The sequence below is a fragment of the Cornus florida genome, unplaced genomic scaffold (genome assembly GCF_030987335.1).
Source record: "Cornus florida cultivar Cherokee Brave unplaced genomic scaffold, ASM3098733v1 CherokeeBrave_3.0.0_Hap2_Chr11, whole genome shotgun sequence".
NCBI lineage: Eukaryota > Viridiplantae > Streptophyta > Magnoliopsida > Cornales > Cornaceae > Cornus > Cornus florida.
In genome coordinates, this window is record NW_026775581.1 from 134208374 (window position 1) to 134230671 (window position 22298).

A 22298-nucleotide genomic window follows, 5' to 3' on the forward strand; every position below is an offset into this window, starting at 1 on the left:
ACGGTAAGGAAATAGAAATTAAAAAAAAAAAAAAAAAATGAAAACCAACTAGTATAATAAAAGGGGTTATTTGTAAAAGATTTGATAGCTCAGATTTTTTCTTTTTTCACAATTCATTTAATTTTCAACAGTTATTGACGATATGATTTATATATATATATATAAAAGCAGATAATACCCCCAATGTTTGGGTACTTAACCCTTTTTAAGTCTACCCTCTAAGCTTTCCTTTCCCCAATTGGATCATAAAAGTCGCAGGTAGCTTTCGTATCCGCCCTTTTCCGTGCGATTACAGTTCCTTCCTTTCTCTCTCTAAAAACTCCTCTCTTTGTACTTCTTCGAAAACACTGATTCCAGCTTCTTATCGTCCTTCTCTCTCTTCCTCTCTTCGGTCGCACTCGAACATTCCCGTAAAGCAGGTACTTAAATGTATTATCCGTTTCCAACTTTAAGAAAGTGCACATGCCTAGATTATCAAAATCATGCTTATTTGTTCCATTCATTCATTGTCGTATTTATGTTAAGCTTTTCTTTATATATATATATATATACCTGTATATGTATATGTATATATTTTAATCTTTATTCTTCATGATCAGCCATTATAGGAATTTTTAATGTAGCAGTTCAGATTTTTTATTTATTTTTATATTTATTGTAGATTCGCCCTCAATAATTGCTTGATTCACTAATGTATCTTTCGAATTTATTCATTTTTGTTTCACTTTTTAGTTTTATTTTTGAATTCTGTAATATGTAGATCCGGGGTTTGCTCGAGGGATCTAATGCTGGCTTTGTGTGATAGGTTTCGAGATGTTGTTGTGGTTTAGCTCAAAAAACTCACTTTATTTCAATTTGATGATTTGGTATTTGTATTATGAAAGAGAGATGCTTTTAGGGTTTCTATGAGAGTATGGTGTCTTGTGTTTCAATCCCTTTTTCTCTTTTCCGTTTTCTCTGATTTTGTTTATTTTTGCTTTGCTGTTTGAAACTGTGTTTTTGTTCTGCTGAGCCAATGGTTTGGAATATCATTTCTGATTGGGTTAGTTCTCTGGCTTTTATTTCCCATGTTATATTCTTATGGATTTTGACCATTATGTATTGATATTTAGGGTTTTGGTTTATGAATAGGGGGATTTTGCATTCAGTTACCTGTTGACTAAAATCCTGTTTGTTAGTAATACACATCATCCTTTTCGCTTCTAAAAGCAATTTTTCCACGAAGCTAATCAGGAATGCCTTTGGATTGGTATCGTTTTGCCTTGGGTTTAGGTTTTCGGTTCAAGAGTTAGGGTTTTAGGTGATTGGGTTTCAAACATCATCCATTGTATTTATGTAAGTTTGTTGTAGACGAGGTCACCTTCTTCAAACTTCGATTTCCTATCAACTAAATTATGGTTGTTAATGGGTCACATTGATTGTCCTTTTAGTGTTAATCTTATCTCAAATTTGTTTGTCCTTTTAGTGTTAATCTGATCTCAAGTTTGTTAAGTGTGTTTCTATTTAGATAGAATATTTCAAAGTAGGACTAATTTATTCTTATTTCTCCATCTTATCTGCTTATAGTAATGTACTTCGTTGGCTTTAATGTTTCTTGTTTTGTTTATGTTAGAATTACTTGTTAAATGTTTTTGATTCTTTATTTATATTTTATGTATGCTTTGCTAAAACAAATAAGAGATAATTTTGATTCAATATGGTTTTGTTTGTATTTTCTGTAGAATGGCAATGCAAACGGCAAGTGCTCCTACTGCCCAGGTGGTTGGAAATGCTTTTGTCGAGCAGTATTACCATATTCTTCACCGCTCCCCAGATTTGGTTTACAGATTTTATCAAGATGCAAGCGTGCTAAGCCGGCCAGATTCCAGTGGTGTAATGACATCAGTTACAACCATGAAAGTAAGTTGGGGAATCCGATAGATAATGTTTTCAATTGCTGATGGTTTCTCCTTTATGGGATCTTTAGATGAATACCACCAGTTATTTATCATTATCAGAGCAAATAATATTATATCTAAGTGGCAAAAACTTACTATTAAACTCAACAAAGCCTTTTCCCAACTATTTGGTTTGCCATTCTGCTCAGGCAAAAGATTAATAATATTATTATTTTTTAAAATTCTTTAAGGGTTATTGCTGTTCCCTTTGATGGTGATGATTCATTATTGTCTGAAAAGCTATTGAAGTGCTTCAACAGTACTGCGTCCTTTGCTCATGCCAAAATTTGTGGCACTAATTAGCCACAAATTATATACTACCATATGCTATATGCAACTGGCCTTGACTTGTTCCAGAGTTTTCATTATGCCAACCCCAAATTATAAATGTTATTGTTAAGATGTGGGTACAAACAAATTAAACAATGCTTGTAAGAATTATCCCATTGCACGATTTTAGGGGTTTGCTCCTTCAAGGTTTGCGCATGACTCATTAATATCTTGACCAGTGTATCAGGGACAGGCGATGTTTTTTCAACGATTACTAGTTCAGAGAAATGAACGAAATTAAATATGAGTAATTTTATATGTCAATCTAACTTCAGCTATGCCATTTTTGAGATTCTATGTCTTGATTTGTGGAGGTTCCCTTGACTTGCAACATCGAGAGGTTTTTCAATTCAACATGTTGAGAACATGACAGTTAAATCATCTGGTTGTTTGTTCTCATTGGGCTTTGTGCTCCTCTTTCTCTTGTTGATTAATTTCCGTCAATTTATTTATTTATAATATTTCAGTTTATTTTATTAGAGCATTTATTTCAGAGGTATTTGAATTGAGTATCATATTGTTTCAAGATATAAATTTTCCTTGGAGCAGGGAATCAACGACAAGATTTGTTCTTTGGATTACAAGAACTTCAAGGCTGAGATAAAAACTGCAGATGCTCAGGACTCTTACAACAGTGGTGTGATTGTTTTAGTAACTGGGTGCTTAACTGGGAAGGACAATCTAAGAAGGAAATTTGCGCAAACATTTTTCCTTGCTCCTCAAGATAAAGGGTATTTTGTTTTGAACGATGTTTTTAGGTATGTAGAGGAAAGTGGCCTATTTGAAAGTAATACAGTGACAATTAATGGAACTGACGACACTCAATCAGCAATCATAACCCCAGTTCCAGGTTGAATGTTATATCTTTTTTTTTTTCCTTCAAGTTTTTGACATTGTCTAGAACAAAGTTTTGGCAACATTTTCATTATGTTCCAGAGCCTGCTCGTGTTCTTGATCCTCCAATGCTGGATCCGGCATCTTCTCTCGTAGAGGAGGTTCAAAATGTTGACGTGAAAGCCCGTGACCCATTGGACAACGAAAAACAATTGGTGAATGAAAAAGAGGTGGTTGTGGATTCTGAATCTCATTCAAATGAGAATCACGTTTCCGCAGTTCCCGAATCAGCCTCTTCTACTGCCCAAGAAGATGCTCCGAAGAAGGTATCTTATGCGTCAATTGTAAGTTCACAAACAAAAAAAGGGAGTTCAGGACCTATTAAAGTTTTCGTACCAGCTAATACTTCAAGAATGCTTCCTATGAAGACTGACAAACAGTCAATTGGTTTGGCCACGCATGCTCCAGAGCCCGAAGCGTCAGCCCCTAGCAGCATAAATGCACCTGAAGGTAGGAACGCTCAAGAAGAAGGTATATATCTTCTTATGAAAACATATTGTTCCTTTCCTTTCCTTTCCTTTCCAAACACTTGTGTACACCTATGAATGAAAACAAACTTCAGTGCATCTTTGCTTTTGACCAACGTGTAGTAGTGTTTGTGCTGTGAAATCTGTTTGTCGGAACTGTTTGTGTCATCATGATTAACAATACATCATTTTTTCCCCGAAAAATGCCCTGCAATTTTGACTGCTACATTTTGCTCCTTATAGTTGAAGGCCACTCTGTCTATATCCGTAATTTGCCTCTAAATGTGATGGTTGCTCAGCTTGAGATGGAGTTCAAGAAATTTGGACCTATTAAACAAGGAGGTGTCCAAGTCAGAAGTCATAAGGTTTGTTTTGTACACACATGTACGGCATGTAGTTTGGTACTCGGTTTATGTTTTTCTTATTTTTTAAAAATTATTTTCAATATGATTTGTTTCATTTCCCGTTATTCCAGCAAGAGGGTTTCTGTTTTGGCTTTGTTGAATTTCAAGATTTGGCCTCCATGCACAGTGCAATTCAGGTGTGTGCTCTGCAAATGGCATTTTCCTATTTTTAATTTTGTTATATAATTTAGCTGGTAGTACTACTAGGACATTGCTAGGCAATTAGTCCTTATATCTCAACACTTGTTGAAGTCAGCTTAGAAAACCCTTGTCCTTACAGTGTGTGGTCTCCCCTGGGTTGGAGATTTTGAGGTCACTGTAATTCACATCATGTAAACCAGTAGCCCACAATCATATCACAAAAGACAAATAAAAAGGTACATGACTGCTAAAAGTGAACCGTGCTCATGTGCAAGTCTGGTGATGTGGCAAAGAGACATGGTTACTTCATATATACAACTAGTTACAATCACTTTTCAATTTATTTAATAATTTGTTTATTTTGGGTTCTTTTTATATCGGAAAAGGGGGATGGGAGTCCTGTTTTTGGCACTGTTTTATTTCATTTTCTTTTTTGGAATTAGTATTTTCTGTGCTTTTATTGGTGTTGGATTTAGCATTATCATGCTTGCCCCTATTTATATTAATGAAATGGTTGAAATAGTATTAGTTAGAGTAGATTCATGTAGCCAACCCCAAATAGTTGGAGTGAGAAAAAAAAAAAAAAAAAAAAAAAAAAGCTTCTCTTGAGCAGAATTATTTATGTCTATCCCCTAGCTTGACCTTCTTCTTCTTCTTCTTCTTTTTATTTTATTTTATTTTTATAGTAAAGAATGTTTCTTTGAGGTTGTTGTAGGTTGGGAAAAAAAGCTTTGGTGGTGGTTGGTGTAGCCTGTAGGTTCTTTGAGGTTCATTCACTATTGTAGATAGGCATACCCTAGTCCCCAAGTCACGTAGAATTATAATGGGAGTGGGAAAATTCGAGAGAATTGTTTTTAGAGTGGTTGTATTTCAGAACGTCAATTTCTAAATTTTTTATATAAATAATTTTTGAATGCTTAATAAATAATATTTTATTACATATAAATATTATCACTAATGAAGGATTTAAGAAAATATAAAAGAATTGAGTGCTATTCTGTTAAGAGTCATTAAGTAATAGAAAATAGTAAATGATACATAATGTTCCAAACAAATTGAGTCTTCTTGTTATAGAATTTCATAAAGTTGTTTTACTACAGAAGTGATCTGGTGCTCACTAGATTATTGAAATTGCATTGAATGGGCTCATGGTAAGTGATATGGTGTTCTTGAGTCCATTAATAGTGCTTGAATTAGCTATTAATGGTTCAAATTTGGACCATGTAGGATCTGCATTCCAATGAATCTCAATCCACTCCTAGAATCTCCAAACTGCAAATTCATCATTAATCCACTCCAAATTCCTGAAACCACAAATTGAAAGCTGGAGCACAGGACTCTTAGGTGGATTATGTGACCTAGGTAGGATATACACTCAGCACGGCATTATACAACGAGCCCTTGTGTCTGTTTACTGTTGATTAAAGAGATCATAGGATTGCCTTGTATATTTTTCTTGATTGTTTTGGGGATGATTCACAATCCTAAGAAGTATCACGTTTTAATACTTAGCATTATTGCCCTTTAGATGTCAATGTTAATGCAAAAACTGATATGGCTTATAGTAAGTCATGAGTTTGTAAAGGTGCCTGAAGTGTCAAAAGTAGGTTGAGTGGGGGAAACTTTGATAAAGTAGCAACAGTGTTTGCAAATACATGCATTTATGAAGACACAAATTTGAAATATAAGAAATAAGATTTTTGAGCCATATAACCTTATATATGATATGGTATGCTCGATGCACTTGGTAAGTTCCATTTCTCTCTAAGCTGGTTGATATATAATTCAATACTCAAAAGTATAATTTAAGATGAAAATACTCAGAAATAGTTAGCTGACTATCTCTAGATTTTTGAAGTTCCTTTCTTGTTGCAACTTGATACTAGGCTTAGACGGCTGACATAGTCTCAGTGTTTACTTGACCGGACACTTGTATAAACTCTTAGTTCTTGTCTGGTTCATTTTTCTCAAAACAATTTCAAGAAGTCTGAAAACTGAAAATAGAAGCGGCTTGTCAGAGAATCTTAAAATGGTTTTATATGAAACTGGACCTTGTTTTGACTATTTTGGAGTCAGTTTATCAAAAAATAGTCAACCATCAAATTTTTTTTTGTTCTTTTTTCCCTTGATATTGCTTCCTTCTTTAATCAGTGCTGTTTATTTAATACATTTTTCTTGTTTGTTTCAAAGTTCTATTGCACTTGTGAACTTTGAAGCATATTGTTTTGCTCCTTTATTACTTTTGGTTTTCATATTTGTTCGTTGATGTAAAATTTCAGGCTTCACCTATTACAATTGGGGGTCGTCAAGCTGTTGTCGAGATAAAGAGAACCACCACTCGAGGTAAGAGGAAGTGTATATTTGTGCTCTTTCCTACCTGAATCTTGTATATATAAAGAATTCAACATATTTGAAGTTTCTTTATTGTAAGAAGAGGCCATAATTTGTTAGTAGTGGTTGATTACTGGTCAACTTCTATAATGAAGAAGTTTCGTAGTATATGATATGGCTGGCCTTGTTACTGGTTCTTGCAGTTGGTGGTGGGAGAGCTAGGCTTCCTTCTGGAAGAGGGGGATTTCGAAATGACAGCTTCAGGGGCCGTGGGAACTTCGGTGGCGGTCGAGGTTATGGAAGAAATGACTTCGGAAACCGGGGTGACTTTTCAGGCAGAGGTAGAGGTCCAGGTGGACGCAATGGTGAAGGTTATCAACAAGGAAGAGGGAGAGGTGGGCGTCGAGGTGGAGCATATCAGAATGCTATTCAAGCATGAAACCGTGCATGGAGATTCTTTGATGACATTTTTCTTTTTGTTTTTATGACAAACATGATTATCTTGCCAGTACTGGTAGAGAGTAGGTGATTCAATCGTATCTACCGTATTGGAAAGAAACTTTTTGAGTCGGAGTTCGAGGTTACCTCAACGCCAAAAAGGCATTTAGTTTAGTTTCAGCAATTTTTTTGACAGAATTTTGCGTAGGGTGGCTCCATCTCACAGTTAGAATGTAACTTGGCGGAATTTTTATTTCATCTTCCTGATTTTGGAAATTTAAGTTAATTGTTTTACTGAAGTTGAAGAATTGTAGTATCAATGTAGAAACGGTAGATCTTTAACTTTTAGTAGATAAATTAATGGAAATATCATTTGGGTTCTTCTTTTCAGCCTCTGCTTTTATAGTGACAACAATCATCATCCATGTTGGACATTCAGTAAAATGTTTTCACTTCTAATGCTACGAACTCTATTTAGTGTTCCCTTAGAGTTCTTGTATGTTTGTTGAACGCCAACTATGTTTCTTTCTTGAAATTGCAATTAAGCCCTCAAACTTGCATAAATGACTCACATTAAACACTTCTGTTGTTTTAATTAGTTATTAATATTTATTTACTCAATACAATTGATTGTCAAGTTGGTATCATTTTTCTATCATAATATATAGGGGTTGGTTGTACCAAATGTACAATCAATGTTTAGTAGTTAATGAAATTGAAAAAATAAATAAATAAATAAATAAACTATCATAAATATTAAATATACTCTCTTATCCGCACTTTGAACAAAAAAACATCCATGCATGAGTTTACTTGACACAGACTTGATGAAAATTTGGAAGCAAACGTGAATGCATAAAAAGAATAAAATTTGATTGACAAGCTAACTTCAATAATGAGTAAATGCGTCGCCCATACTTTTCCTACCTCACTTGCAGCTTGGAAAATAAGCTGCTAGGTAAAATATATATCATTGGTTGATCAATTAGTGCTAGGTCGGGTTGCCCTTTATTGTCATAGGGGATCTAGTTTTTCATGTTTTCGCACCTCTAACTTTTAATCTAACATTTTTGCTCTAAAATAAAAATTCACCTGAATGAAAATTTTATAGCAAATTTTGATTTCTTTTTGTTATTTCAAAAACTTTTACTCTATTTTCAGCAACTTTCTTATATTTGTTTTAATTTATATTTGATGGTTAGTTAATCTAAGCTTTATAATTGATAGGGAAATTTTGATTTCTCTTTAATTATTTTAAAAACTTTACCTTATATTAAGCAACTTTCTCTCATTTTGGTTTTAATTTATATTTGGTGGTTAGTTAATCTAAGTTTTATATAAAATCTTGTAATTAATAGGGAATTGATTGAAGAGATTTATTTTACAACAAATATAAATTTGTCTTTTAAATAGTTATTGGCCAAAACCATCCAAGCCATATAATAATTTCTCTCACAAATGACAAAATTTATACATTAATTATTTTGAAAACACGTGCTCAACTTTAGAAAGGTTTCAGTTTGTAAAAGTGTCAAAAACGGAAGACATTGGATGAGAACAAAGGAAATGGAAAATGCTGTATTGACCTTTCGGGTGTACCAATCACCTTTCTTCTTTTTGAAAAGAAAAAAAATACACACACACAACATTTTCAAATTGAAAGAACTATTAATGTCATACGATAATGTAAAGGGACAAGATAAACAATTACTAAACTTCTATTAAAATGAACATCTTATTATGTATATTATGGGAAAATTACTAAAAAAAGAAAGGGGTGTTTTATTATGTAAAGGAGCAAAATGATATCACTAGCCCATTTTCTCAATTCTCTTCACTACTTCATCTTTTAAAATGATATATATATATATATATATATATATATATATATAAAGTAATGTTCAATTGCTATCCGGTGAGCAGGATTATAGTCTTAGGATCTAATCCTACAGTTAATATAATCCTTGTACTATTTTAGGAGACTGATATTATTTGAATTAGTAATTAATTACAATTAAGGTCAAGTGACAATAGTAATTTCTTTCATAAGAGGAAATAAATTAATTTTGTTTGATACAACTTTTTAAAATTTGGTTGATTAACCGTGACTGGAAGAATATTATTTTCATCGAAATTATATATGAATTTTTTTTTTTTTTTTTTGAAAGATAAGAAGTTAAGGAAGAATATAACAAGAAAATTTTTATTTATTTATTTATTATTATTTTTGCTAATCTTATTTTTCCCTATCAATTAAATATGTCTTCATATTCTGGCCAAACAAAAAAAAAAATTCTTGTTATATACTCTTCCTTAGCTTGTTATCTTTTTTTTTAAAAAAAATAAAAAAAAATAAAAAAAAAATAAAAATAAATTCATGTGATGCTAATTAGGTAGTAAATTCATTTAGGATTTGAAGACGTGTTTAATTGATAGAGAAAAACAAAATTGATTTTTTTTTTTTTTTCTTTTTATGAAACTCTCTATTATAGTAATTATACTTTAATTATAATTAATTACTAATTCAAATAATATCACCCTCCAAAAACAATGCAAGGATTATATTAGCAGTAGGATTAGATCCTACAACTATAATTGAAAGTAAACATACTTTTTCTTGCTCACCGGGGAGCAATTGAACATTACTATACATATATATATATAAATAAATACTAAAATACTAAAATACTTTGCATATTTAATAATAGTATAGATGTATAAAACTATTTGAGAGGTTAAAAACTTTTTTTTTTTAGTAAGTATAACATAATCACACAAACTTATGCATTACTCTTTTTTCTTTTTTTCTTTTTTTCTTTTTTTTTTTTTTTTCCCACTGTATTGACCCTAACATACGCATAACGAGTAATTTTTTTACTCAAAATTGTCTGGATACTAACATATACACACAAACTTATGCATTACTCTTTTTTTCTTTTCTTTTTTTCAACTGTATTGACCCTAACATACGCATAACTAGTAAATTTTTTACTCAAAATTGTCTGGATCCACATAAGCCGCATCCACAACCCTACACTACACACCATCGTATAAAACACGCATGCGCATAATATAAGAATGTAATATTCACATTTTACTTTTAATATTATAAATAAATAAAGGACATTGTTTGATTGTTGTACCTAAAATTAAAGATTAAGCAACCCGTGAGATAACTGCATAGTACAATTATATGGAGTTCTGTAAGACATTGCCATTCGTAAAACGACATTACATCCACCTCCCTTCCAACATTCGAATACTCTGATTTATGATTGATCCGGATTACTGATCCTGCAATTATGTAATAATGTTGGGAGGTATTATTAATTTCAAAATCATTTAATAAACAAGACATGTGTTTTTTATAGGAACAATTTATTAAATAAACAACACCGCGAGATTATGACACACTTATAACAATTTATTTATTATTTTTTATTAAATATAAGATGCCCCGCGCGCGCACACATATATATATAAACATTAAATTAATGCATTAAAAAGTTATAAACCACATATTAATCATAATATATACGATCATTGTAGTAGCATATTAATTTAAATATATTACTTATCATACATGTTGAAAGGGGTTAGTTTCTTGTCAAGTTGACTTGTGACAATCACTTGAATTCCAACATGACATAATTAATTAAATAAATTAAATAAGTTAACAGAATTAAATTCAAGTCTTCATGACATGTTATAAGGTATCAAATTTGTCTTTTATTTTTTTCACCTCAAATTTAATTTTTAACTAAAATGATATAAATTTATAAAATTACATATTTGACCTTCTTTTGGATTCGTAATAACAAGAGCCTCATCCATTAAATTTGTCCATACCCTATGTTATCTAATAATTGTTGTATTTTTTATTTCTTTTGTGTATATATAAATTTCAAGCCTGTGGCATAAGCTCATAACCATGTTTGGTATGCCCACCTAATAAATTTTGATTGAATAAATATAGCAATAATAAAATGATATATATGCAAGCCTGTGTCAAATATCTCCTTGCATAATTATGTACCATAATTTATATAAAAACTAGTAGTGTAATGACATTTTTTTTTTCTTTCTAAAAGTGTTCAAGTATTCTCAAAAGCATGTGAGATTTAATTTATAGAGAAATTAAAAATAAATAAGGGTAATTTGCACTCATAAATCTTGAGGTTTGAGTCAACACTACTTAGCAGCGGATCAACACATTAGTTTACATTGACACTCCCTATAGATTCAAAAGTTATATTTACCCTGGAACCTGTTAATTGACAAAAATAACCCCTAATCAATATTCTTAGTCCCTTCCAACCCACCACCGCCGCACCCATACACAGCCACCTGCACTGCCACCGCACATCCATAGCCATAACCACTGTCACACCCATGCACCCACACCGTCACACCCATACCGCCACAACCACAACCACCTCTACCTCCACACCCATGCACATAACCACCGTTATATAGTTGCAGTGCCATCACCGACACCACAACTAGTGCCACAAACCACCGCCGCCACACCCACACACACTACCACACCCACATGCGCACACACACCCCAAGACGAACCCATTCTCGCTCAAGGTCAAACTCGCCCAAATACTTCGTCGTAGAGCAATTGTCGAAAATCACCAACTCCGACTAGGCCAAAATCATCGAATCCGCCACCACCACAATACCTTAACGTCTCTAGACAGCACCACTGTCGCTCGACACCATCAATTCTAGCGGTTGGTTGAGTGAATCAGTCGAACAGTGGCTCATCCAAGGGCAACGACTTTTTCTCTTTGACGGGACAGCACCACTGTCGCTCGACACCATCAATTCTAGCGGTTGGTTGAGTGAATCAGTCGAACAGTGGCTCATCCAAGGGCAACGACTTTTTCTCTTCGACGGCGGTCACGATTGAGACATCCTCGACGTGTTGACGCTTCAAATCGAAGGGAGCAAATTGGCAATTCCTTCACAATGGTGACTCGTCGTTGGGGACGTCGGCTAGCGCTATTCTCCTACTCCAAGAAAACCTCTTCTTCGACGTCGTCGCCTCTAAGCTTTCCTCCAACCTCGCGGTTGCCAAACCTCTCTTTAACGGCACCGCCTCCAAGCATTATTTTCTACTAGAGCATTTGTTGTCGAACCTTGAAGGTAGAGGTGTATTGTGTAGGGTTAGAGAAAGATGTAAAATGAAGGGTATTTTAATCCTGTAAAGTTTAGTTTATAGGGTTATATTAGTAATTTATACTTTTTGTGTATTTGTTGACCAAGTTAAAGGTTAAAATAATTATTTTCTCATGTAGTCGGGGTGTGTATGAACACTTTTGAAAATTAAGAAATGTCGATGTAATCTATTGCGTTGACCGGTGGTTAAGTGATTTTCACCCAAACCTCAAGGGGTTTGAGTGCAAATTACCCGATAAATAAAAGGGTAATTTACACAGACCTTTCCTATGATTTGTCATAATTACAGGCGGCACCCTTTCTGTTTCAGAAATTACACGGACCTCCCCTACTTTTAAAAATATCCTACATGGACCTCCCTAATGTGTGACGGACAGTTAAATACACTAACGGACTTGTTAAAATTACTAAAATACTCTCTCATTGGCAACTAAAATTACTAAACTACCCATAAATTATTGAGTAAGCATGACATCAACACTTCTTAATCACTTTGGTCCTAAATTTCTGCTTCCCCAACTGTAATTTCACATATGGATCTGACGAACCCATTTGGATCCATTGCATGTATGTTTCGTGCTTCAATTACATGCACCAGAAGTTTCATATTCACAAACAAATGGGGAAACTGAAAACAAATAAAGAACAAAAATCAACGAAATTGGAAACAACAAAGAAAAAAAACCAGAAATTACTACTACAACTTTGATTAAGAAAAAAAAAAAATGGGAAAACTCAAAAAAAAAAAATGGAAACAACAAAATTGGAAATCAACAAAATTGGAAACAATAAAGACAAAGATCAACGAAAATTGATAGAATGAAAAGCTAGGAAAGATAAAGATTGGGTTTTTGGGAGAAAAAGGAAATAATCAATCATTCAATTGGAAGAGAGAGAGAGAAAGGGGGACAAAGCAAGGGCGTGATTGTAAATCGATGTGACGCAAACTCCGGCGATTCTTGCTTCTCCGGCTTAGGAAATGTATAGTTATCTTTTTCATTCAATTCGGTAAAAAATATATATTAGATCAATTCTTAAATTAATTTAAAATAATTAATATTAAACAAAACAAAATAATAACACTAAAATTGGGTTCTTCATGACCAGGTTCTGTCACACGGATCAAACCCAATTGCAATTTTGATTTCTAAAATAACAACCAAATCACATAGATCAAACCCAATTTTGATTTCCAAAATAAAAACAGAATCACACAGATCAAACCCAATTCGCAGCCACCATTCATTTTGCCGGAATTAGGTTTTTCGAGACCAGGTTCATGAATTGGGTTTTGTGATGATGTGCGAGGAGAGATAAATATTCTGGTAGTATATAATATGAAATTATATCATATATATATATATATATAATTTTAAATATAATATGAAATAATATAGACAATGGTATTTTCGACATTTCATGAAAAATAATAGCTGATGTCATTATTTTTCATCGATAATTATCGTTGACTCTAATAAAATGAAGATTCGTATAGAATATTTTAAAAAGTAAAAAAAGCCTGCATAATTTTTGAAACAAGAAAGATGTCGTTTGTAATTATGATAAATCATAACAGAAATATGTATAAATTACCCTAAATAAAAAAGCGCAATAGGAGGGAAATAGCAAAAAGTAAAGCGTCAAAATAAACATTATACGGAGCATTAAATATTTGACAGCTGGGTCCCTTACAACAACCTTATTACACATCATTTTCCATCAACAAAACATTACGTTTCGTTGGGCAAGTTGTAACTACCATCCTCCACGTGGCAGTCACCCAGAATACTGATAACAATTTCTAAAGTGCAAGTTGATGAGCTTGGGTCCCACTGCTGCATCTCCTCCTTGATTTTTTTTCTCTTGCGTGTCGTAAGATGATTCGTTCTATCCCAATTGGACATATAATTATTCCTGGTTCATTAATAAAATATAATCTAGTTAACAATTTATTAGTCGTTAATCTAACTTTATTTGGTCAAAACTTATTCTAAAGTATTTAATTTGATTATATAAAATCAGTGTGAGTGTGATTCTAGGCACCCTTTTGTCTCGATCTATTACGGGATAATAAATATAAAAAAAAAATATTCTCAATTATTATCAATCATCAACGTTCGGAGTATATATTTATTTATATTTTACATTATTGGTATATAAATTATAAAGCTATTATCGTACTCCAAGTAATCCCGTATGCTTTACCTTTTATCTCCTTTTTCATTGCAAAATTAACAATATCATATTCCAGTAAAAAATATATATTCTCTATTTTATTTTGGAATGTCCAATTCTTAAAATAAATATCCTATTTTTTATAACATTTTAAAATTATCTTCCTAACATTAATTTGATTAAATAAATACACTAATTATAGAGTCCTATTGATAAATTTAAAATTTTACTCTTATTAATGCAATAAAAAAAAATAGTTAAAACCATTACTCTAAAAAGTTGGATTCCCAAAACACTCTAACAGAATTTTGGAACAACAGTCATTTTTATAATTTTTGTTGCAAAATTAATATATTAAAATTATTTGTTTAATACTAAAAACTTAAATCCCTATCAGTGAGGATGTACACCATTACTATTTTTAATGGACAATACTAAGATTCTCACTAATAAGAATGTATTCCATCTTGACCATTGATGCGGATTAATAACAAATAAATTTGTCTCCTTTCACTGTCAAATTGGAGATGGTGTGCTTACCATTTCGAATTTGGTAAATCAGTATGCACCCACTATCTTAAATTTGGTAAGAGAATATGTACCTCCACTATCTCTAATTAACGAGAAGGTATCCATTTATTATTAATTCACGTCTCATCAATAGAGGTGTTCAAATAATCCACTAATTCGTCAAATCGATCCGAACCAATTCGATCTATGTGGTTTGGTTCATTTTTCCATCAATTCGAACCAATTGGTTCATTTTTTGGTTCATTTCGTCAAAATTATATGTATACGGTAATATATTATTTTTATTTATTTATTTTTTTATTCATTATTTGCTTTTAAATTTTAGCCCTACATAAGCATATCTAATCCTAGGTTTTCTACTCCCAGCCTTTGACTCTCTGCATGTCTATCGACTCTCTCTTTGTTCCTTATCTACAGAAGAAACCATTTATTAATTTACATTACCATAACAACTGAAAAATTATTGCAAATCTCCATCACTCACTTTTTTACTGTTTTTTTTTTAGATTAAATGTTCAACACACTATTTTGACAGATTTATTATTTGGCTGAGTCATATCTAAAATAATAAAATATAATTATATATTGGGTTGGACATAACTATAATATAATTATATTGGGTTATTTAAAAATACTCAATTTGTGAGAATCGAACCAAAACAATCCATTATTTTACTGTTCGATTTGGTTCGGACTGATAATTTTTACGGATCAATTCGATTTCAAATTTAGTCAATTCGTAAAGAACAAATTAATTTAAATTTTACCAAAAATCAAACCGATCCGTGATCAGCCCCAACCATAAGAGTATATACTCATCGAGATTAATTTTATTCTGAATTACTTCTTGGTTTACAGACATCTTCGAAAATTACCATCACATTTCCAACAATCTACTAAAAAAACCATGCATGTAGGATATCATAGCCCACATTGGACTGGACAGACTAGATTGTAGCTCGAAAGGTAAATTTGTCGGCCACGTGTCTGGCTTTTGTGCTCCCACGTCGCGCTTTTCTGGAAGACAGCTATTGTATATATCCACTACATTTTAGAGCGAGAAAATAGAGAGAGAAAGAAAAAAGAAAAAGAAAAAAGGGAGAGATAGTGAGTGACGTCGTGACTCGTGTCTTACTAGTCCGAGATTTCCTAGCCACGTGTATTATCGAAAACCCAATCCTATGACACCTTTCGGAAAAGGTTACGACGCTTGTTTCGCGTGGTCCTGTAACCTGGTTGTCAAACACACGTGTCAATCAGAGCTCTCCATCACCACCACGTGTCCCCTTCTCGTTCGTTTTCGTTTCAATGTCGAGGGTACTTTTGTCCTTTTCTTATATTATATGCAAAGTAGATCCCTGTCTTACAACTTTCTCTTCCCCTGTTTTTCCATCTTTGGATTCCCTCCCCTCTCATGGCACTCTCTTTTCCGCCGGCGATATTTTCCCGAGAAACTGAGGGAAAATCCGGAATCACATCCTCTGAGCTTCATGGGAACCCTATTCCGAATCAATGGAATATGCGAAACTCATAAATCTTTCAACTTTCTTAGATTTTCCATCTAATTTTCCTGGGTAATTCTGCTGGAATTTTTCACTTTCTAACCAGCATTATCCATCTGGGTATCTCTGAATTTTACTAATTTCAGGTTATTTTCAATCATACTGGTGTGCACAATGGAGGAAACTGCGAAAAAAAGAGGAACCAACGATGTTTCTCTGCGGTTGAACGAGAACCCTCGAGATCTGTTACAGAGATTCAACTCTGTAAACTCAGTGACAAGAAAATTCGAAGAAACAACACATGAGAAGGAAGAAGATCTAGAGTTGAGTCTTGGGCTGTCAATGAACGGTCAATTTGGGGTTGACCCAAAGAGAGAGACGAGTCTAAGTCGCTCGTCATCGATATCAAACTTGACGACGATAGACGATAACAACAGGGTAATTATGCCCCAGGTTGTTCCGTACGCGCCGCTGATAAGGACATGTTCGCTTCCGGCGGAGCCGGGAGAGGAGTGGAGGAAGCGGAAGGAGTTGCAGACACTGAGACGCATGGAAGCGAAGAGGAAGAGGTTAGAGAAGCTTAAGAATGTGAGGACGTTTCGAGATCAGGTAAATTCGGAAGAAAATGGCGGAGAAAATGTTCGAGCAAAGACTCAATGCTCTGTGATCATTAATGGCAACTGCGAGTTTTCGTCGCCTTTTCAGAAGAGGAATTGGGTTTCTGTAGCAGTCGGAGGGGCTGTCAGTGCTGACGGGAATGAATCGAAAGGCGAAAGGGAAAAGGGTGTGGAGGGACTACCCCCACAATCATCATCACAGGGTTCAATTGGATCACAAGGGACTGGTTCTTCTGGGATTTCTGAATCTGAGTCTCAACCAGTTCAAGGTATGACATTCTCTTTAACCCTCAAACAACATTCTTTAATATCATTGATCTTAAAAATAAAATAATATGTTATTCTAATTTGTTATGTGAAAATGGCAGAACTTCTGTTTATTTGTATCTTCATTCTGATTGCTGTAAATTGTTCCTGTTACATGTTCTATCCTTTTGTTGTTTGACCCAGATTTGATATGTTCTTTTTGTTTTTAATATTTTGGGATAGGCTAAAGTTATTCTTTCTATTTCTATTTTTATTTTTATTTTTATTTTGTGTTTATCTGTGCGTACTTGTTGTTCGGCTTCGGAGACCAACATCCAGACTCAAAAGAACTTAGTTGTTCTACTTCCGACTGCGAGACTCAAAAGTAAATAGAAAATAGAAAATTACAACTTGATTGGACACGTTTTAACACTGAAATTTGTCAATTACAAATGTTATATATTTCACAGTAATAACACTCACAAGAATGTAATTACATATATACTACTATTAAATTTCCAAAACTGAACCTACAAAGAGTGTAATAATTTCCACACTATTATTAAATTAAATGTCTAGACTGTTTCAAATTATTTAATTGTATAGAAGTTACTCTAATTATAGACTCTTAAGTCCTATATCAACTAGCCACTTATATCAGACCCTTAAAATTTTTATATGAACTACTGATAGTTGTATAAAAAATTCTCTACTCTTAAAAAATAATATATGTAGTATGTTATTCTAGTTTGTTATGTGAAAATGGCAGAACTTCTGTTTATTTGTATCCTCATTTTGATTGTTGCAACTTGTTCCTGTTACTTGTTCTATCCTTTTGTTGTTTGACCCAGATTTGATATGTTCTTTTTGTTTTTAATTTTTTGAGATAGGCTTTAGTTATTCTTTCTATAATTATTTTTATTTCGTTGTTTATTTGTGCATAAAATATTACACACATATATATTTCTTTGCATCAAAATCTTGGTTACTCAGTAGTACCTAGATAGATCTAAAGAAGTCTTAGAAATAGTTAGCTTATAGAAAGTTGTAGAGTTATGGATCTAGGCATATGGATATTTTAATTGCCACTTCAAAATTAGCTAGTAAATTCTAAGGCTACTTTACTGGAGTTTCAATTTTAAGTTCATAACGACCCGAGTAGTTTGGACATTTTAGACATGGAGATGTTATTCAGAGCCTAACAAACATGCAGCCAATTTGTATAATCATTAATTTTTGAAGTACTTGATTCATTGGCTAATTATACTTCTTTGTATGAAAAAGTTCATATTTGTCCTCTTTTAGATTTTGTGTAATTTGCGTATCTGTAATTTTAACTACGGAAAAAAAGATATATCTGTAATTTTAGTGTCAAGTTGTGTACATTTTGGATGTTCTCATGCATGATCGGTAATTTTTTTTCCGAGTGTTGCCTCATGATCTGAGTGCGAGCTATAGATGAACTTCATGTTATATGCTATATGGAGCTGGAAAAGGCTGGGTATTTACCAACTTATCAGAGCCTACTTAAGTTAAAATGGTATAGGTTTTGCTCCCAAGTTCTTTTCAGCTAGAATATACTCCCATTACCTTTTCTTTTTCTTAAAAAAAATATATATTTTAAAGAAGATCATGTTCAAGCAGTTTATAATACTTTTCCAGTCAACTCAAATGCATTGCTAAGTTTTTCTCAGTATCCTGAATATAATATGCATTGTACAGTTAGACTGTGCACAAATTCATACTGACTGAACTCACAAATTGACACTATTTATTATCAGTGTCTTGTACAGGCTTCACTTTATTTATTTAATATTTTGGTCTAGGAAACAAGTTTCACCTTAAAGTCTTGAACCAGCTTTGAGAGTTGTAACATCCTTGTACTGCTACAAATTGGTGAAAGATAAATATGATTACCTAGTAAGATGCTTGTTGATAAAATTTCTTTGGTAGGACTGACTTCCTTTTATGCCATTTGAAGGAGGGGTGGCATACATGGCTAACATATAGTTATTTTTAATGAAAAACTTAGGGCCTTGCTATGGCGTTTATTCTACCACCTTAAAGAGGAGCGCATGTTACTCAAACCTCATGATTTCTTAATATGAAATCAGTTATTTTGTTAAGAATTTAAATTAAATCTTTTACTAATTACTACTATCCTTTGTACAAAAATATGGAGAAAGTTATTTTTTTTAATTTTTTTTTTTCCTTTCAAATAAACATTTTGTTTAGATAGAGATCATTACTTGGAATCATTACAGTCACTACAACATAAGATGGTACGGGTTCTCGCCAAGAAAAACAACCATGTTGGAAATAACTTGTGACTCGAACTTTTAAGGAAGAAATTTCCTCTAGATCAACCCAAAGTGTCTCTATACTTGCCACGGAACAAGGTTTTTTGGCCGTTATAGAACATAAAATCTTGTCTTGTTCTACTACTGGGCCATTAGCCCAGTTGGTCAAACCTCTCCTCCCTCAAAAGGGAGGTGGGGGTTTGAGCCCCATAGTGAGCATTCATGGGTGTGCGTGCGTGTAGTGTAGAGAAATTGTAAATTTGTAAATATCATTTCTGAGTTATTAGAGGATTTTTCTTTTTTCATTTTGTTTTTTTCTTTTTACCCTATCCTTTGCTTAGAGGTGGACTATCCGACCAGATGATATTCTAAGCCGATAGTTAAATGTGAAGAGTAATGACAGACACACATGACATTATCACATACATGGAGTTCTTACTGGGAATATTTGTTCCCCCTCCCCCCTGCACCCTCTCTTCTTTTGTGTGTTTTGGTTGGGGTGGGGAAAGGAATCTTACTACATTGAGTTTGGTTCTATGCTGTTTTTAAGTATGCATTAGAGGAGATCATATTGTAGTGCTGACAATACTTATGTTATTTTTTAGTACGTGCGTGTTGACGATTTATATTTCCTCCATGATGTTCCCAAGTGGAATCTATTTGTCTATCAGTCTTCTTAGTACATTATGACTCCCTCTCTCACTGGGAATTCATCATGCAATAATTCTTTTCACAATGAACCCATAAATGTTTTGAATAACTTGGAAATTTAGCTATGCATTTGTATTTCGTATTCAACTCCTTATGTTCTTGCATTTTTGGTTTGCGTTTAAGGAATGAACAAATACACTGAAGTAAAAAGCCCTGCCAGTGTCCCTTCTCTGTGTGAGCAGAAATCAGTAGTCGCCCCTGGAGAAAGTGAGAAATTGGGTAGCCCCGATGGAGCTGTGGTGGAGAATCCGTCTGTGAAAGTCACAAATACCGACAAGGGAACAAGTGAAATGGTGAGTAGAGCGATGCTCGATATGCCTTGTGTGTCTACAAGAGGAGATGGGCCCAATGGAAAAAGAATTGAAGGTTTCCTTTACAGATATAGTAAGGGAGAGGAGGTAAGTATAGTCTGTGTGTGCCATGGCATTTTTCTCTCTCCCGCCGAGTTTGTCAAGCATGCTGGCGGTGGCGACGTGGCTCACCCTTTACGGCATATAGTTGTTAGCCCCCCTTCTCTTTTGTAACAGTAATGGCCATTTCGGAGAAACAGAAAAAAGGTTGTCTTTTATTTTATTTTTTTATCTTTCAATAGACTGGAATTCTACGGGAGAAGTTGAATTCTCTTGTGGGAAAGGTATCATATGAATTTATGAATTTTTCTGGCTTAGTTGCATAAAATTCTCCCGAACTATTTTGTTTTTTTCCCCTCAATTGACTGACTGGTTCAGAACATCGAAGCAACAATCAATATGGAATTTCCAAAATAATAGTCTGACCACAGTCAGCCACACTGAAAATTTTGAAAATAATGTTATTTACTTTTTCTGTTTCAAAAAAAAAAGTCATGCTTTTTTTTTTGGTTTGTTTCAAAAGACTTGTCATTTTTTTTTTTTCAAACAATATTTTTTACATCTTTTCATATGACTTGGAATTTAAAATTTCAAACTTGAATATTCAATTTTTTTCAAACAATATTTTTTACATCTTTTCATATGATTTGGAATTTAAAATTTCAAACTTGAATATTCAATTTTTAGAAGGACAAATTAGTAACTTTTGAAAAAGACAAGGTTTGTTTCACATATTTCTTTAAAAATTTCAACTCTTCAAAAGCAACATCCAAATTGGGATTTGAGAGAGTATATTTATTTGAATACTTAATTTAGATTACTGGGGATTTCAAAAAAGGAAAAAAGTTGGATTGACAGGATATAAACTTATTGGTGCACTGTGCATTACTGCACCTGCTGCGAGTATTATTTAGTACAATTATTCAGCATAAGGTAAAAGAAGGGGACTAAAAGTTTAAAATCGCCCAGTTGCCGTAATTTAGAACTTGTGATAGTCTAAGATATGAGTGATTCGATGTGGAACAAATTTTTTTGCAACGTCATCCTGTTCGGACGACTTTAGGGTCAAAAATTTGACATGATACTAAATTAAAGATTGAATTGACTTTCAATATCAATTATAATATGTAATTTACTAAAAAAATTCATTCATCTTTTAATCGGAATCCGAGATAAGCATCCCTTACAACATCAGTCAATCTGAGCTTCGAACTTCCGAACGAAAGTGGTCTAAATATTATGTGGACTAAAGTTCCGTAGTACTGCCAAAGACTATTCAGACACTACGCATGGTCCTCCTAATCTCGGTTTTTTTGGGTTGAAAAATCCACCACTGCCAAAAACTTTTCCAAGTCGTCCGAGTCTTCATTCCATTGGTCCCACTTTACGCGTCTTAACAGTTCCTCTACACACGACAGGTACCAGACCCCTCCCTCCTGTTTAGATTCTTTTGAAGTGGTTAAATATATTGAAGTTGGGATGGGGTTAGGATATGAAACCGGGATAGAAAAAAGTTATTTGGCAATACTTTAATTTATATTTTATGATATTAAAATATATATTACGTAAATTATAATTTATTTTATTTCAATTACTTAGAAATTCTTTTGTGTTATTCTTATTTAAGAAATTTTATATATTATTTTGATGTTCTAACAAAAATATTATTATCTTATTTGAAAATTATTTTGTTATTTATTTAGGTTCGTAATACAATTACGAAAATAAGTCCCCACC

The 22298-nt window shown here is 33.1% G+C and overlaps 2 protein-coding genes across 4 annotated transcripts; both read left to right on the forward strand.

The window, feature by feature from the left end:
• Nucleotides 1-205: 205 nt before the first annotated feature.
• LOC132284396 (nuclear transport factor 2-like) lies at nucleotides 206-7332 on the forward strand. Of its 3 annotated transcripts, none has more exons than XM_059786508.1 (8): nucleotides 206-419; nucleotides 1722-1899; nucleotides 2817-3117; nucleotides 3204-3611; nucleotides 3872-3993; nucleotides 4104-4169; nucleotides 6453-6516; nucleotides 6708-7332. In XM_059786508.1, exons 2-8 carry the CDS (start codon nucleotides 1723-1725, stop codon nucleotides 6941-6943), a joined length of 1374 nt encoding a protein of 457 aa, XP_059642491.1. In that variant the 5' UTR covers nucleotides 206-419; nucleotide 1722; the 3' UTR covers nucleotides 6944-7332. The 3 variants fall into 3 exon arrangements, with proteins under 3 accessions (XP_059642491.1, XP_059642489.1, XP_059642490.1); XM_059786506.1 differs by having other exon boundaries at nucleotides 208-419; nucleotides 3204-3632; XM_059786507.1 differs by lacking the exon at nucleotides 206-419 and adding an exon at nucleotides 564-1042 and having other exon boundaries at nucleotides 3204-3632.
• Nucleotides 7333-16193: 8861 nt separating this feature from the next.
• On the forward strand, nucleotides 16194-20889 carry LOC132283012 (ninja-family protein AFP3-like). Its single transcript, XM_059784881.1, has 3 exons — nucleotides 16194-16409; nucleotides 16484-17223; nucleotides 20335-20889. The coding sequence occupies exons 1-3, from the start codon at nucleotides 16348-16350 to the stop codon at nucleotides 20733-20735; spliced, it is 1203 nt and encodes a 400-aa protein (XP_059640864.1). The 5' UTR covers nucleotides 16194-16347; the 3' UTR covers nucleotides 20736-20889.
• Nucleotides 20890-22298: the final 1409 nt, after the last annotated feature.